Source organism: Neoarius graeffei, chromosome 25 (genome assembly GCF_027579695.1).
Source record: "Neoarius graeffei isolate fNeoGra1 chromosome 25, fNeoGra1.pri, whole genome shotgun sequence".
Taxonomy (NCBI): Eukaryota; Metazoa; Chordata; class Actinopteri; order Siluriformes; family Ariidae; genus Neoarius; species Neoarius graeffei.
The window spans coordinates 3199478-3216936 of NC_083593.1; the positions used below are offsets into that span (position 1 = coordinate 3199478).

At 41.6% G+C, this 17459-nt stretch overlaps 3 protein-coding genes and 1 pseudogene across 4 annotated transcripts in view; all 4 read left to right on the top strand.

The window, feature by feature from the left end:
* Window positions 1-183: 183 nt before the first annotated feature.
* Window positions 184-2670, top strand: LOC132873783 (protocadherin beta-16-like). Its single transcript, XM_060909586.1, has one exon. The coding sequence runs from the start codon at window positions 184-186 to the stop codon at window positions 2668-2670; it is 2487 nt and encodes an 828-aa protein (XP_060765569.1).
* Window positions 2671-3680: 1010 nt separating this feature from the next.
* LOC132873784 (protocadherin beta-16-like) lies at window positions 3681-7024 on the top strand. Its single transcript, XM_060909587.1, has 2 exons — window positions 3681-6077; window positions 6908-7024. The coding sequence occupies exons 1-2, from the start codon at window positions 3681-3683 to the stop codon at window positions 7022-7024; spliced, it is 2514 nt and encodes an 837-aa protein (XP_060765570.1).
* Window positions 7025-8293: 1269 nt separating this feature from the next.
* LOC132873785 (protocadherin gamma-A12-like) lies at window positions 8294-10358 on the top strand (annotated as a pseudogene).
* Window positions 10359-14762: 4404 nt separating this feature from the next.
* The window catches only part of LOC132873435 (protocadherin beta-15-like), a 246338-nt gene continuing 243641 nt past the window's right edge, over window positions 14763-17459 (top strand). For both annotated transcript variants that reach the window (XM_060908997.1, XM_060909003.1), the window contains exon 1: window positions 14763-17220. In XM_060908997.1, the coding sequence (XP_060764980.1) occupies window positions 14824-17220 (2397 nt within the window). In that variant the 5' untranslated portion in view covers window positions 14763-14823. The remainder of the gene's footprint in view (window positions 17221-17459) is intronic.

The following is a 17459-nucleotide window of genomic DNA, read 5'->3' on the forward strand; positions in this document are numbered from 1 at the left end:
TGTAAAGTTGCGAAAGACGTCAAACTGGTGCAGGAGGCATTGCCGTTAAAGAGTGTGAGGTTCCTGTTCTGTTTTTGACACTGATCTTTCTTTGCTTCCTCTCACACACTCATTTGGAAAACCTTGTATAATTGTAAAATCATTCGGACTTCACTGAGCACGTCCCGGATTCGACCCTTTGTTATGGAATACCTTGGATGTTCTGCGTGGTCTCTTTTGTTCGAGGTGTCGTCTGTTTTTCTCTTGCTGCCGACATCAAAAGGAGATATCAGTTATTCTACTCCAGAGGAGAAGAAGATCGGGGCTGTGATTGGAAACCTCGCGAAGGACCTTGGAATAAATGCGAACACACTGGCATTGCGCAAAGCCCGTTTGGATGTGGAGAGTGACAGCAAACGCTATTGTGACATTGACATGAAAACTGGCGATCTGACCGTCGCTGATAGAATCGACAGAGAGCAACTTTGTGGATTCATGACTGCGTGTATGTTGAAATACGAAGTGATTCTAGAGAACCCTTTGGAATTACACCGCGTTATTGTAGAAATTACTGACATTAATGATAACGCGCCGGCTTTTTCAAAGGATGTCGTTAAATTAGAGATCAGAGAGCAAGCACACAAAGGAGCTCGCTATGCCATTAATGAAGCACACGATGCAGATATCGGCGTGAATGCAGTACAGAACTACAAACTGCAGGATAATCCTTACTTCTCGTTTGTTTTTCATAATAACCCGGGCCAAGAAAAATACGGGGAGATCATTTTAGAGAAAGAGTTGGACCGTGAACAGGAGCAGGAGGTGAAGTTGTTGCTCATCGCTCTGGATGGAGGAAATCCACCTAAATCTGCATCTGTACTAATACACGTTACAGTCCTCGACGCCAATGATAATTCTCCAGTGTTCACTCAACCCGTTTATAAGGTGAGTCTGAGAGAAGATTCTCCCGTTGGCACGACAATAACGACAGTGAGAGCCACGGATGCTGATGAAGGCGCAAATGGTCAGGTGATTTATGAATTTGGACACATCTCTAACGACATGCTAAAATTATTTACACTCGAGTCCGAAACGGGGGATTTAATTTTAAGCGGCACAGTGGACTACGAAAAACAAACGACGTATGAATTAAGGATTCAAGGTAAAGATGGTTCGGGACTTGCTTCTTTTGCGAAGGTGGTAATCGATATAGAGGACGTGAATGACAATGCACCTACTATACACCTAAAATCACTGAATAATCCCATTCCTGAAAACGCACCATCTGGAACAGAAGTAGGCATAATTAATGTTCAAGACAAAGACTCGGAGAAAAATCGGCAAATCCGGTGTAGCATTCAAGGAAATGTTCCTTTTATGTTAAAACCTTCCATTAAAAATTACTTCTCCGTTGTGACATCTGGCGCACTCGATCGCGAATTTAGGTCAGAATACAATATCACATTTATTGCAGTGGATGGAGGATCTCCACCTTTATCCTCCTTGAAGACAGTTCATTTTTCTGTATCGGATGTGAACGACAATCCTCCTGTATTTGAACAGCAATCCTACGCTGCATATGTAACGGAAAATAACAAGCCAGGAACCTCTATTAGTTCTGTTAGTGCAAGAGACCCAGACTGGAGGCAGAATGGTACAGTGCTGTATTCTGTGGTGCCCAGTGAGATAAACGGTGTTGCAGTGTCCTCCTTTTTATCCATTAACTCAGATTCAGGAGTGATCCATGCTGTGAGGTCATTTGACTATGAAAAGTTCAGAAACTTTAAAGTCCAGGTTGTAGCCAGAGACAATGGTTCTCCTCCACTCAGCAGCAACGTGACTGTGAGTGTGTTCATCTCAGATGAGAATGATAACTCTCCACAGATATTATACCCTGCTCCAGAGGGAAAGTCTTTCATGACTGAAATGGTCCCTAAAGCTGCTCTCTCTGGTTCTCTGGTCTCCAAAGTGATCGCTGTGGATGCCGACTCTGGACAGAATGCGTGGCTGTCGTATCAGATTGTCAAATCTACTGATCCGGGACTTTTCACTATCGGTGTCCATAGTGGAGAGATCAGGGCTCAGAGGGACATTACTGAATCTGACAGCATGAAACAGAACCTCGTTATCTCAGTGAAAGATAATGGACAGCCGCCTCTCTCTGCTACCTGTTCTGTATATTTACTTATTTCTGATAACCTTGCTGAAGTTCCAGAACTCAAAGACACATCTTATGAGGAGAACAATTCCAAACTGACTTTTTATTTGATCATTGCGCTCATTTCTGTGTCCACCTTCTTCCTGACCTTCATTATTCTGATCCTGGCTGTGAGGTTTTGCCACAGGAGAAAGCCCAGACTGTTGTTTGATGGAGCAGTTGCCATTCCCAGCACGTATCTCCCTCCCAACTATGCAGAGGTGGAGGGAGCTGGAACTCTCCACAGTTCTTACAATTATGACACGTATCTAACAACAGGATCACGCACCAGTGACTTCAAGTTCATCACATCTTACAATGACAGCACTCTGACTGCTGGTGGAACTCTGAAGAAGAGCCAGGATGAGGTTTTAGGTGCGAGTCTGATTACACTTAACAACACATGTGATGTTGGCGATGAGGTAAGAAAACCTCATGGATTTGTGTTCTTGGTGGAGAATCGTCTATTATGTGGTTTTATGGTCAGTTTTTGATATTACTGAAATAACGCACAAACAAAAACGGTTGCTGTTGTCCTGCTGGTAAATATGGCTGATTTGAATTGCAATCATATCGTACTTCAAACATATGTGTAGGAAATTCATGAAAGGTTTCCCATACACTGTCAATAATTATTTCTTTTTTTTATTTTCAGCTGTTCTAGCTTCCGAAAAATACAGATTTATCCTCTTGCGTAACTACATGAATTCTGTATATCTAGCTGATTCCGTATATAGTTTAGTCTCGAGGTTGTTTTTGTTCTTGATGGCTTATTTATTGAGGCATTTGATAGATATTGATTTTCTTTTTAATGAAATTGTCAGGATTTGCGCACTCTTGGTTTGGGAAAATGCTCCAATGAGCTACTGATCGAACCCGAGGCTGGATCATTGGATTTTATTGCAAAGCACAATACATTTCAAAAGTTAAACCACACTTTAATGACTAACAACTGATCAGGTGAATTTGCTAGAAGTATATTTGTTATAAAATGAATCAGGCGGATGTTTGCTGCCAACCTGAATATTTTGGCAAGGTTTTATCAGCACGCTTTCATCGTGTTTGGGGAAAAGGGTGACAATGAATATAGGCATTCCTAAATTTTAATTATAACAATATACATCAAGATGAAATTTTGATTTCTGTTGTCATATAACCTGCTTCTTTCTTTCTTTCTTTCTTTCTTTCTTTCTTTCTTTCTTTCTTTCTTTCTTTCTTTCTTTCTTTCTTTCTTTCTTTCTTTCTTTCACGCAACTGAAAAGTCGTTCGAAGAAAACGCGCAAAAGAAAAATCTAAACTGCAATCATAATAAAAATCCTCAAAGGGTCGCTGTTTAACAAGAGATCTAAACTCACTGGTCTCCACCCAATTTTTTTTAAAAGATTTCAGCATTCCACATTGTCGAGAAGGATTGTTAAAGAAGGTTTTATAGACTACATTGTGGAAATATTTAATGAAAGCTAATATTAATTAGTTCAGGTCTCGTTATTCAGGGCGTTTCAGAATGGAAAAGAAAATGAATTTGTTTGCTTCACTGGATCTCTGGATTTATTTTTGCCTCTTTATTCGCGCTGTCCGCGGAGATTTGAGCTACACATTGCCGGAAGAAACGAAGCGTCAATATGTGATTGGAAATATAGCAAAGGATCTCGGACTTGATGTGAAACGATTATCTGCTCGTAAAGCTCGAATAGAGACAGAAGGCAGCACTAAACGCTACTGCGACATTAATCTGAGTGGAAATCTGATCGTGGCGGAAACAATAGACCGAGAGGAGCTCTGTGGACCGAAAATTTCTTGCATTCTTAATTATGAGCTTGTGTTGGAAAATCCTCTTGATGTGCATCGCATTTCACTGCAGATTCAGGATATAAACGACAACGCGCCGAGATTTCCTAAAGGTCGGATTACGTTTGATATTCGGGAATCAGCCGTGAAAGGAGAACGTTTTCCTTTGGATGAAGCTCACGACTCTGATGTCGGCCAGAACGCGGTTCAAGGATATTCACTCGAAAGGAATGATCATTTTATTTTGTCAGTGAAAGAAAACGCGGAGGGAGGAAAATCCGCAGAGCTTGTTCTGGAAAAAGAGCTGGATCGTGAACAGGGGAAGGAAATAGATTTATTATTGACTGCGACTGATGGAGGCTCTCCACAGAGGTCTGGTACTGCAGTGATCCACATCAATGTGCTGGATGCTAATGACAACACCCCGGTGTTTAGTCAGGCTGTGTATAAGGTCACTCTGTCTGAAAACGCACCGCTGGGTGCAGAAGTAGTTACAGTGAGAGCTACAGACGCTGATGAGGGCGTGAACGGGGAAGTCAGTTATGAGTTTAGTCGCATATCTGATAAAGCTGCAAAATTATTTTCGATTAACAACATAAGTGGTCAAATCACAGTACATGGAAATATTGATTATGAAGAAGAATCTACATATGAAATGAGAGTGCAGGCTAAAGATGGTCCTGGTTTAGCATCTACTGCCAAAATTATGATAGATATCACTGATGTAAATGACAACGCTCCGAGACTTATTCTTAAATCACTGAATGATCCAATTCCTGAGAATTCGGTGACAGGAACTGAAGTGGCCATTATAAATATTCAGGATAACGATTCGGGAGATAATCGAAAAGTCAGATGCTCCATTCAGGAAAATGTTCCTTTCAAATTAAACAAATCTATTAAGAATTATTTCACTTTGCTAACAACTAGCACCTTGGACAGAGAGAAGGAAGCAAATTATAACATCACAATCACAGCTACTGATGGAGGATCTCCACCTTTATCAACATCAATGACGATTCATCTGTCTGTCTCAGATATCAACGACAATCCTCCTGTATTTGAACAGCAATCCTACACTGCATATGTAATGGAAAATAACAAACCAGGAACCTCTATTAGTTCTGTTAGTGCAAGAGACCCAGACTGGAGGCAGAATGGTACAGTGCTGTATTCTCTGGTGCCCAGTGAGATAAATGGTGTTGCAGTGTCCTCCTTTTTATCCATTAACTCAGATTCAGGAGTGATTCATGCTGTGAGGTCATTTGACTATGAAAAGTTCAGAAACTTTAAAGTCCAGGTTGTAGCCAGAGACAATGGTTCTCCTCCACTCAGCAGCAACGTGACTGTGAGTGTGTTCATCTCAGATGAGAATGATAACTCTCCACAGATATTATACCCTGCTCCAGAGGGGAAGTCTTTCATGACTGAGATGGTCCCTAAAGCTGCTCTCTCTGGCTCTCTGGTCTCCAAAGTGATTGCTGTGGATGCCGACTCTGGACAGAATGCGTGGCTGTCGTATCAGATTGTCAAATCTACTGATCCAGGACTTTTCACTATCGGTGTCCATAGTGGAGAGATCAGGGCTCAGAGGGACATTACTGAATCCGACAGCATGAAACAGAGCCTCGTTATCTCGGTGAAAGATAATGGACAGCCACCTCTCTCTGCTACCTGTTCTGTATATTTACTTATTTCTGATAATCTTGCTGAAGTTCCAGAACTCAAAGAGGCATTTTATGAGGAGAGCAATTCCAAACTGACTTTTTATTTGATCATCGCGCTCGTTTCCTTGTCCACCTTCTTCCTGACCTTCATTATTCTGATCCTGGCTGTGAGGTTTTGCCATAGGAGAAAGCCTAGACTGTTGTTTGATGGAGCAGTTGCCATTCCCAGCACGTATCTCCCTCCCAACTATGCAGAGGTGGAGGGAGCTGGAACTCTCCACAGTTCTTACAATTATGACACGTATCTAACAACAGGATCACGCACCAGTGACTTCAAGTTCATCACATCTTACAATGACAGCACTCTGACTGCTGGTGGAACTCTGAAGAAGAGTCCAGATGTTTCAAATACAAGCAACATTTTTGATGTGGAAGAACTAGTTCAGGTAAGATGAATAACAATATATTAGTCCTCAATCAAAAATCAGGATCATGCATTTGTGCTTCTTCCCTTTTTTCCTGGTGTCAATGATTGTTCTTGTTACTTATTTTATTTACCTTGCAAAAACAGACTCATATGAGACAAGGTTTATATCTATGCAACATATTTTTTATCCCAAAACAGGGAAGATAAATGTAGTTTACCTCAAAGCTTAATTGCAAATTATGCTTTTATTTGCTCTATTGCATTGTTTAATATGCATCTTTTTTTATTATATATTTTAATTTTAATGCCCTGGATGTAGAGACCTGATATATTTTGATATAGATAAAACAAAAATAAACCATAGAATCTGTTCTCACATCAAAAAATATTTCTTTGGACCATCGGACAATATTATCTTTCCGTGTATGCTCGATAGTCTACTCGTCTGTAATTCAGAACAAGTCTGTTTCAGCACCACACACTGGTGGACAGCGTTAAGAGCTGCTTTGTATAGATGGATGGAAAAGACATTATTGCAATGTACTCTTCATTAAAACGGATTCTTTTATTGTGACATTTGTTGAGCTGATGGAATATGAAGAAAATATGTTGTGGAAGAATGCTCTGTATTGGGTATTACAGTTTTCTAAAAATAAATAAATAAATAAATAAATAAACAGAGGAAATACACCCAGTGAGAACAGCCCAATATGATATTTTAATGGAAAGTTTAATTACATTTCACAAGAGAGGAGATTAGGCTGAGGTCAGAAAATGTGTACATATTAAAATACATCATAGGAAAAATATATGTTACAATATTCTACAACCTATTATATCTGCATGCAGATAACTGTATTCCCCATGTCCACATGGGTGTCTGTTCCATCTTTTGAGCTGAATCAGCAAAATGTCTTGGTCATGAGTGCTGTAAAGGAACCCGAGTGTGATTGTGTGAAAGTCTGATCATTATGTTGTTCTTCTTGTTTGTTTTCCTGATAACTGCGTGCAAACCTTGGAACTAGAGCTTGAGGAGACCAGGCAGATACATATTTTTTTCTGCTGCTGTTTTGAAAAAAAAAACAAACTTTGTTATCTTTGAATATTCAAAAGATAACTTTCACTCGAGCTGTTTCACGGATGTTCTTTGAAGTTCATTATCCCCCCACCCCCTGTTTTTTTTTTTTGTTTGTTAATTCGATCACTTGGTTAGTAAAAGTAAACTGATTTAAACTTGACAGTTATGATGCTTTGTCAAACAGCGTTTGATGCTTTTAATATACTGTGTATGATCCGGTTATATTGTAGATGGTGGATTTTTTTTTCTTTCTGTTTTTGTGAGATTCTGCTAAAATGGAGAATATCACACTGCCGGCCAGAGAATGTATTTAATGAAACTAATTGATTTCTGAATTTACACCAAGTATAATATAAACAGTATCCTTGAGTACCTTGTTTTTTGCAGTAGTTGTTGATTATCTATCTATCTATCTATCTATCTATCTATCTATCTATCTATCTATCTATCTATCTATCTATCTATCTATCTATCTATCTATAAAATATATGTCTGATGGACAAAAACACAGTTAAACATATAGCAATGAGGTGAAGGATGTGGACAAGAAGAGAGGAAAGAATAAACTGAAATACTCCAAATATTTTCAGAGGGTCACTGTATACCGAGGGATTAAAAGTAAATATCCCCACCCAATCCCAGTCATATTCGAGCTTTCCCTGAAACCGAGACCCATTGTTGCAGAAGCTCATATTTGTTGTGGATGGTATTTCAGAACAGATTAACTGAATTAGGGGGCGGCACGGTGGTGTAGTGGTTAGTGCTGTCGCCTCACAGCAAGAAGGTCTGGGTTCAAGCCCCATGACTGGCAAGGGCCTTTCTGTGCGGAGTTTGCATGTTCTCCCTGTGTCCACGTGGGTTTCCTCCAGGTGCTCCGGTTTCCCCCACAGTCCAAAGACATGCAGGTTAGGTTAACTGGTGACTCTAAATTGACTGTAGGTGTGAGTGTGAATGGTTGTCTGTGTCTATGTGTCAGCCCTGTGATGACATGGCAACTTGTCCAGGGTGTACCCTGCCTTTCGCCTGTAGTCAGCTGGGATAGGCTCCAGCTTGCCTGCAACCCTGTAGAACAGGATAAAGTGGCTACAGATAATGAGATGAGATGAGATAAACTGAATTAGCACATGCTTTTGTTGATAAAGAGATTGGAAAGGAAGATGTCTTCATTTTTGATCCTTTATCTTCTGGCTTGGGTTTGCATCATCATTTGCGCTGTCCATGCAGATATGAGCTACACATTGCTGGAAGAAATTAAACAACAATATGTGATCGGAAATGTAACAAAGGATCTCGGACTTGATGTGAAATGATTATCTGCTCGTAAAGCTCAAATAGAGACAGAAGGCAGCACTTAACGGTACTACGACATTAATCTGAATGGAAATCTGATCGTGGCGAAAAGAATAGACCGAGAGAAGCTCTGTGGGTCCAAAATATCTTGCATTCTTAATTATGAGCTTGTGTTGGAAAAGCCTCTTGATGTGCATTGCATTTCACTGCAGATTCAGGATTTAAACGACAATGCACCGAGATTTCCGAATGATTGGATTATATTTGACATTCTGGAATCATCTGATAAAGGAGAATGTTTTCCTTTGGATGAAGCTCATGACTCTGATGTTGGCCAGAATGCGGTTCAAGATATTCACTCGAAAGAAATGATCATTTTATTTTGTCAGTGAAAGAAAATGTGGAGGGAGGAAAATCCACAGAGCTTGTTCTGGAAAAAGAGCTTGATCGTGAACAGAGGAAGGAAATAGATTTATTATTGATTGCGACTTATGAAGGCTCTCCACAGAGGTCTGGTACTGCAGTGATCCACATCAATGTGCTGGATGCTAATGACAACAACCCAGTGTTTAGTCAGGCTGTGTATAAGGTCACTCTCTCTGAAAATGCACTGCTGGGTGCAGAAGTAGTTACAGTGAGAGCTACAGACGCTGATGAGGGCGTGAACAGGGAAGTCAGTTATGAGTTTAGTCAGATATCCGAGACAGCAGCAAATATATTTTCCATTGACAAGAGAACTGGCCAAATAACTGTACAGGGAAATATTGATTATGAAAAGGAATCGATATATGAAATGAGAGTGCAAGCTAAAGATGGTTCTGGTTTAGCATCTACTGCCAAAATTATGATAGATGTCACTGATGTAAATGACAACGCTCTGAGAATTATTCTTAAATCACTGAATGATCCAATTCCTGAGAATTCGGTGACAGGAGCTGAAGTGGCCATTATAAATATTCAGGATAACGATTCAGGAGATAATCGAAAAGTCAGATGCTCCATTCAGGAAAATGTTCCTTTTAAATTAAACCCATCAAACAAAAACTACTTTTCACTGGTAAAAATAAGTTTATTTGATTGAGAGACCCAATCAGAGTATCACATCACAATCACAGCTACTGATGGAGGATCTCGACCTTTATCAACATCAATGACATTTCATCTATCTGTCTCAGGTATCAACAACAATCCTCCTGTATTTGCACAGCAATACTACACTGCATACTGTATGTAATGGAAAATAACAAACCAGGAACCTCTATTAGTTCTGTTAGTGCAAGAGACCCAGACTGGAGGCAGAATGGTACAGTGCTGTATTCTCTGGTGCCCAGTGAGATAAACAGTGTTGCAGTGTCCTCCTTTTTATCCATTAACTCAGATTCAGGAGTGATCCATGCTGTGAGATCATTTGACTATGAAAAGTTCAGAAACTTTCAAGTCCAGGTTGTAGCCAGAGACAATGGTTCTCCTCCACTCAGCAGCAATGTGACTGTGAGTGTGTTCATCTCAGATGAGAATGATAACTCTCCACAGATATTATACCCTGCTCCAGAGGGAAAGTCTTTCATGACCAAGATGGTCCCTAAAGCTGCTCTCTCTGGCTCTTTGGTCTCCAAAGTGATTGCTGTGGATGCCGACTCTGGACAGAACATGTGGCTGTCGTATCAGATTGTCAAATCTAGTGATCCAGGACTTTTCACTATCGGTGTCCATAGTGGAGAGATCAGGGCTCAGAGAGACATTACTGATTCCAACAGCATGAAACAGAACCTCGTTATCTCGGTGAAAGATAACGGACAGCCACCTCTCTCTGCTACCTGTTCTGTATATTTACTTATTTCTGATAATCTTGCTGAAGTTCCAGAACTCAAAGACACATATTTTGAGTAGAGCAATTCCAAACTGACTTTTTATTTGCTTATTGCACTCTGACTGCTGGTGGAACTCTGAAGAAGAGCCAGGATGAGATTTTAGGTGCTAATCTGATTATAATTAACAACACGTGATGATGGACATGAGGTTAGAATGTATTATGTAGTACTTTATGCTTTGCAAAATATTGATTTAAAAGTTGACACTGGTTCTCTGTGTGGTTTTTAATGGTCCTTTCCTCTATAATAGAATAGGTCTTTATTATCATTGTCACAAGTACAACGAAATTTAAAGTGCTCTCCAGTCAGTGCCTCATTCATTGAGTCTCTAAAATATAATTTAAGTTCAAAAGAATACATAGAAAACATGTAACAGTATTAGCAGCATACATGAACACACAGTCAAACACACCCAGTCTTTGCAAAAAAAGACAGTACAGACACACATTTGTCATATGAACATACATCTACACACATGCATACTTCCTGTCATTATGAACACACCCAGTCATCAAAAAAAAGACAGTATGGACAGACAGTAACCATATGAACATACATCTGCAGACATGCATACTTTCTGTCATTACATCGGTCTATTTCACAGTCAGGCTTTGTATTGCACATTATTTAGCAGCATTGAGGGTTATTATTGCAGTTGGATAAAAACTGTGTCTGAGTGTATTTGTCCTTGCATGGATTGATCTGTACCATCTGCCTGAAGGCAGCAATTCAAACAGGGAGTGACCCGGATGGTCGGTGTCTTTTTTATTGTTCTGGGCTTTTTTGAGACAATGAGAACTGTGTAGTTCCTCCAGTGTGGGAAGAGGGCAGCCAACGATCTTTTGGGTGGTGTTGATGACCCTCTGGAGCGCCTTCCTCTGAACCGCTGTGCAGCTGGCGTACCATACACACATGCAGTATATTAGTATGTTCTCAATGGAGGCACGCTAGAAGGATACCAGCAGTCTTTGTGTGATGTTGTTCCTCCTGAGTATTCTCAGGAAATACAGTCTCTGCAGGGCCTTTTTCAGCAGCTCAGAGGTGTTCACGCTCCAGGATAGGCTCTCCTCGATGTGGACTCCCAGGAATCAGAAGTCTGCCACCCTCTCTACACAGTCCCCATTGATGATTAGTGGTGGTACCTCTGTTTTCTTTCTCCTGAAGTCTATGATGAGTTCTTTGGTCTTTGATGTTTTGAGGAGCAGGTTGTTGGCTCTACACCACGTTGACAGCCACTCCACCTCATCTCTGTAGGCACACTCATCCCCCCCCCCCTCCCAGGGATAAGCCCCACCACTGTGGTGTCATCCACAAACTTCACCATGGTGTTACTGTGATGGAAAGGGGAGCAGTCATGTGTGTAGAGGGAGTACAGCAAGGGACTCAGCATACAGCCCTGGGGGGAACCGGTACTGAGGCTTAGGGCCATGGATGTGTAGCGGCCCACTCTAACCCTCTGTCTGAGATCAGAGAGGAAGCTATTGATCCACATGCAGATAGTGTGTGGAAGCCCCAGGTCCCCCAGTTTGACCACTAGCTTGTGACGGAGGATGGTGTTGAATGCAGAGCTATAATCCATAAAGAGCATCTGCACATAGCTCCCCTGCTGCTCCAGGTGTAATAGTGCAGTATGGAGTGCTATGGCTATGGTGTCCTCTGTGGATCGATTCGCTCTGTAGGCAAACTGGTGGGAGTCAAGGCTGTGGGGCAGGGCTGCTGTGATGTGACTACAGACCAGTTTTTCAAAGCACTTCATCACCACTGGGGTGAGTGCCACTGATCGGTCGTCATTGAGGCTAGAAATATGAGGCTTCTTGGGCAGGGGTCTATAATTGAGGATTTAAGGCAGGGTGAGACAGTGGACTGTGCCAGGGACTGGTTGAAGATCTTTGTGAAGATTCCAGCCAGCTGATCTGCAGTCCTTCAGCACATGTCCCGGGACGCCATCAGGACCAGCCGCCTTCCTCGGGTTGACGGCCCGCAGCGTGCGCCTCACCTCATGCTCTTCAATTGTGAGGTTTACACTGCTGTATGCCGTATGGTGTAGCGGTACCTACTCTGGTGCTGTGACTTCAAAGTGGGCAAAGAAGGTGTTCAGCTCCTCTGCCAGTGCTGGGTCACCTTCAGCAGCTCCAAGGTTGGTCCTGTAGTTGGTCAGATGCTGGATTCCCTGCCACACCCGCCTGCTGTTGTTACTGCTCAGATGGTCCTCTATCCTCCTCCTGTAGTCTGCCTTGGCCTTTCTGATGCCCCTCTTTAAGTTGGCTCGATCTGTGCTGCAGAGATCTTTGTTGCCAGACCACCAGGTGGTGTTCCTCTCTTTTAGTAGCTGCTGGACCTCTCGTGTCATCCAGGGCTTCTGATTGGGGTAGACCCAGATGCATTTGTCCACCGTGACAATGTCTATACAGTTCTTAATGTCGCATAGGACACTGTCTGTGAACACCTCTGGGTCCTGATGTTCAAAGACCCCCCAGTTGGTCCTCTCAAAGCAATCCTGTAGTTGCTGGGAGGCACCCTCCGGCCATGTGGCAACAGTCATAGTGATAGTAGGAGCAGTTTTCCTGAGGGGGGCATATGCAGGGATTAAAAGCAACGACAGGTGGCCGGACTGGCCCAGGTGTGGTAGTGGTCTGGCCCTGGAGCCCAGTTTGATGTTAGAGAAAACCTTGCCCAGGGTGTTATCTCCCCTTGTAGAACATTTAACATGCTGGTGGACTTTCAGGAGTGCTGCCTTTAAGTCCGCATGATTAAAATCCCCTGCTATTATATTCACGGCGTCAGGATATGTGTTCTGCTTGTTGGTGATGTTTCCATGCAAAAGTCTGATAGCTGAGCTAGCATTAGCATCTGGTGGTATATAAACAGCTGTTATCAAGATCACAGTGAACTCCCTTGGAAGATAAAAGGGCCTGCATTTAACAGTCAGATATTCTAAATCTGAAGAGCAGTGACTGTCTACAATCACTGTGTTGGTACACCAGGTGTTGTTCACGTGCACACAGAGCCCCCCTCCTCTGCTCTTACCGGAGTCTGCTGTTCTGTCATGGCACTGTGTGGTGTAGCCTGCTAGCTCAATGGCAGAATCCAGGATGGATTGGTGAAGCCAGGTCTCTGTGATAAGCAAAATGCACGAATCCTTCACAGTGTTGTTCGCTGCAGTCTGTAGCCTCAATTCATCCATTTTGTTCGTGAGGGATCTGGCATTCATGAGAAATAGGCTGGGAAGCGGTGGTTTGAATGGCTGCCTCTGTAGCCTGACTAGCCCGCCAGCCCTGCAGCCTCACTTTTGCCTCCTCTTTCTATGCCGCATGCGCCTCCTCCCTGCTGGGATGGTAATCCATGGAGAGGCGGGGCTCCTCGCTAACTCCACTGGAATCTTGTGTGTGTGTGTGTGTAGGAACTCTCTTGTTACGCATCGTTCATAACAAAGTCCGATCTTGAGGAGATCATGCTGGCAGTAGATGTTATTCACCTGACAGAACATACACAAAACAATAAACGTCATGTACAAAAACAGCCATATATGGCACCGACAGCAAAGACACTGAGCTGCTGCAACTGTGTGTGCTGCCACATTATATTACTGATATAATGCATAAATTAAAGATTTTGCTTTTGTCATGTTGGTATATTTGGCTCATTTGAATTGCAATCATATTATATGCAAAACCAAGAGACGTATATATAGGAAATTCATCCCAAGTGCTGTCCATGAAGTTTTCGAGTTATATCCAGGTGTTCTTGCTTTCCAAATATTATGTTGTTCCATATCTGCAATGATTCCATATGTTATGTAGGATATAGCTGCAGGGCCTCGATGTTGTTTGTGCTGTTTATGGCATCTTTGTTGAGGCATTTGACTTGTCCTGATTTTTGTTTTCTGAAAATTTCAACACTGCAGATGATTTACTGGACCGAAGGTTTTGGAAAATGTCAGCTCCTGATCAAACCTGAAACTGTATCAATTGATTCCCTACAAAATAAAATAATTTCCAAATGTTAAACTGCACTTCATTGACGAGCAATTGATCCACTGAATTTGTTTCAAATGAAGCAGGTGTGCTGTTCGTGACACCCTGAGTGTTTTTTTTTTTCAGGTTTCATTCACACGGTATCATGGTGTTTGTTTGTTGCCCACAGTAAACCTCTTTCTTCCGAAATTTTAACTTGAATTATGTACATGAATATAAAGTTTTCTTTTATCATATCACCTGCTTTTCTTTCTTTCTTTCTTTCTTTCTTTCTTTCTTTCTTTCTTTCTTGTACGCTTCTGAAAATACGTTTGGATAAAATAGTACAAGAAAAATCAAAACTGCAATAATAATAAAAATCCCCAAAGGGTCGCTGTTTAACAAGAGATCTAAAATCACAGCTCTCCACCCATTTTTAAAAAATAGATATATTCTGGCATTCCATACCGTCGAGGAGGATTGTTACAAACGGTTTTATAGACGATATTCTTGAAATATTTAATGAAAACTAACATTAATCAGTCCAGGTCTCGTTATTAAGGCCGTTGCAAAATGGAAAAGAAAATGAATTTGTTTGCTTCACTGGATCTCTGGATTTATTTTTGCCTCTTTATTCGCGCTGTCCGCGGAGATTTGAGCTACACATTCCCGGAAGAAACGAAGCAACAATATGTGATCGGAAATATAGCAAAGGATCTCGGACTTGATGTGAAACGATTATCTGTTCGTAAAGCTCGGGTGGAGACTGAGGACAGCGTGAAACGGTACTGCGACATTAATCTGAGTGGAAATCTGATCGTGGCGGAAACAATAGACCGAGAGGAGCTCTGTGGACCGAAAATTTCTTGCATTCTTAATTATGAGCTTGTGTTGGAAAATCCTCTTGATGTGCATCGCATTTCACTGCAGATTCAGGATATAAACGACAACGCGCCGAGATTTCCTAAAGGTCGGATTACATTTAATATGATGGAATCAACCGATAAAGGAGAACGTTTTCCTTTGGATGAAGCTCACGACTCTGATGTCGGCCAGAACGCGGTTCAAGGATATTCACTCGAAAGAAATGATCATTTTATTTTGTCAGTGAAAGAAAACGCGGAGGGAGGAAAATCCGCAGAGCTTGTTCTGGAAAAAGAGCTGGATCGTGAACAGAGGAAGGAAATAGATTTATTATTGACTGCGACTGATGGAGGCTCTCCACAGAGGTCTGGTACTGCAGTGATCCACATCAACGTGCTGGATGCTAATGACAACACCCCGGTGTTTAGTCAGGCTGTGTATAAGGTCACTCTGTCTGAAAACGCACCGCTGGGTGCAGAAGTAGTTACAGTGAGAGCTACAGACGCTGATGAGGGCGTGAACGGAGAAGTCAGTTATGAGTTTAGTCGAATATATGATAAAGCTGCAAAATTATTTTCCATTGACAAGATAACTGGTCAAATAACAGTACAGGGAAATATTGATTATGAAGAAGAAAAATCATATGAAATGAGAGTGCAGGCCATAGATGGTTCTGGTTTAGCATCTACTGCCAAAGTTATGATAGATATCACTGATGTAAATGACAACTCTCCGAGAATTATTCTTAAATCACTAAATGATCCAATTCCTGAGAACAGCATCATAGACACTGAAGTGGCCATTATAAATATTCAGGATAAAGATTCGGGAGATAATCGAAAAGTCAAATGCTCCATTCAGGAAAATGTTCCTTTTAAATTAAACCCATCAATCAAAAACTACTTTTCATTGGTAACAATAAGTTTATTAGACCGAGAGACAGAATCAGATTATAACATCACAATCACAGCTACTGACGGAGGATCTCCACCTTTATCAACATCAATGACAATTCATCTATCTGTCTCAGATATCAACGACAATCCTCCTGTATTTGAACAGCAATCCTACACTGCATATGTAACGGAAAATAACAAACCAGGAACCTCTATAAGTTCTGTTAGCGCAAGAGACCCAGACTGGAGGCAGAACGGTACAGTGCTGTATTCTCTGGTGCCCAGTGAGATAAACGGTGTTGCAGTGTCCTCCTTTTTATCCATTAACTCAGATTCAGGAGTGATCCATTCTGTGAGGTCATTTGACTATGAAAAGTTCAGAAACTTTAAAGTCCAGGTTGTAGCCAGAGACAATGGTTCTCCTCCACTCAGCAGCAACGTGACTGTGAGTGTGTTCATCTCAGATGAGAATGATAACTCTCCACAGATATTATACCCTGCTCCAGAGGGAAAGTCTTTCATGACTGAGATGGTCCCTAAAGCTGCTCTCTCTGGATCTCTGGTCTCCAAAGTGATTGCTGTGGATGCCGACTCTGGACAGAATGCGTGGCTGTCGTATCAGATTGTCAAATCTACTGATCCGGGACTTTTCACTATCGGTGTCCATAGTGGAGAGATCAGGGCTCAGAGGGACATTACTGAATCTGACAGCATGAAACAGAACCTCATTATCTCGGTGAAAGATAATGGACAGCCACCTCTCTCTGCTACCTGTTCTGTATATTTACTTATTTCTGATAATCTTGCTGAAGTTCCAGAACTTAAAGACACATCTTATGAGGAGAGCAATTCCAAACTGACTTTTTATTTGATTATTGCGCTCGTTTCCGTGTCCACCTTCTTCCTGACCTTCATTATTCTGATCCTGGCTGTGAGGTTTTGCCACAGGAGAAAGCCCAGACTGTTGTTTGATGGAGCAGTCACCATTCCCAGCACGTATCTCCCTCCCAACTATGCAGAGGTGGAGGGAGCTGGAACTCTCCACAGTTCTTACAATTATGACACGTATCTAACAACAGGATCACGCACCAGTGACTTCAAGTTCATCACATCTTACAATGATAGCACTCTGTCTGCTGGTGGAACTCTGAAGAAGAGTCCAGCTGTTTCAAATACAAGCAACATTTTTGATGTGGAAGAACTAGTTGAGGTAAGATGAATAACAATATATTAGTCCTCAATCAAAAATCAGACTCATGCATTTATGCTTTTTCCCTTTTTTTCCTGGTGTCAATGATTGTTCTTGTTACTTATTTTATTTACCTTGCAAAAACAGACTCATATGAGACAAGGTTTATACCTACGCAACATATTCTTTTATCCCAAAAAAGGGAAGGTTAATACAGTTCACCTCAAAGCTTAATTGCAAATGATGCCTTTCTTTGCTCT

Excerpts from the sequence above, each read along its gene's own strand:
- LOC132873783 (XM_060909586.1), top strand. The coding sequence starts at position 184 with ATGGAATACCTTGGATGTTCTGCGTGGTCTCTTTTGTTCGAGGTGTCG.
- LOC132873784 (XM_060909587.1), top strand. The coding sequence starts at position 3,681 with ATGGAAAAGAAAATGAATTTGTTTGCTTCACTGGATCTCTGGATTTAT. Across the intron at positions 6,078-6,907 it reads ATGTGGAAGAACTAGTTCAG|ATAACTGTATTCCCCATGTC; the intron begins GTAAGATGAATA and ends ATCTGCATGCAG.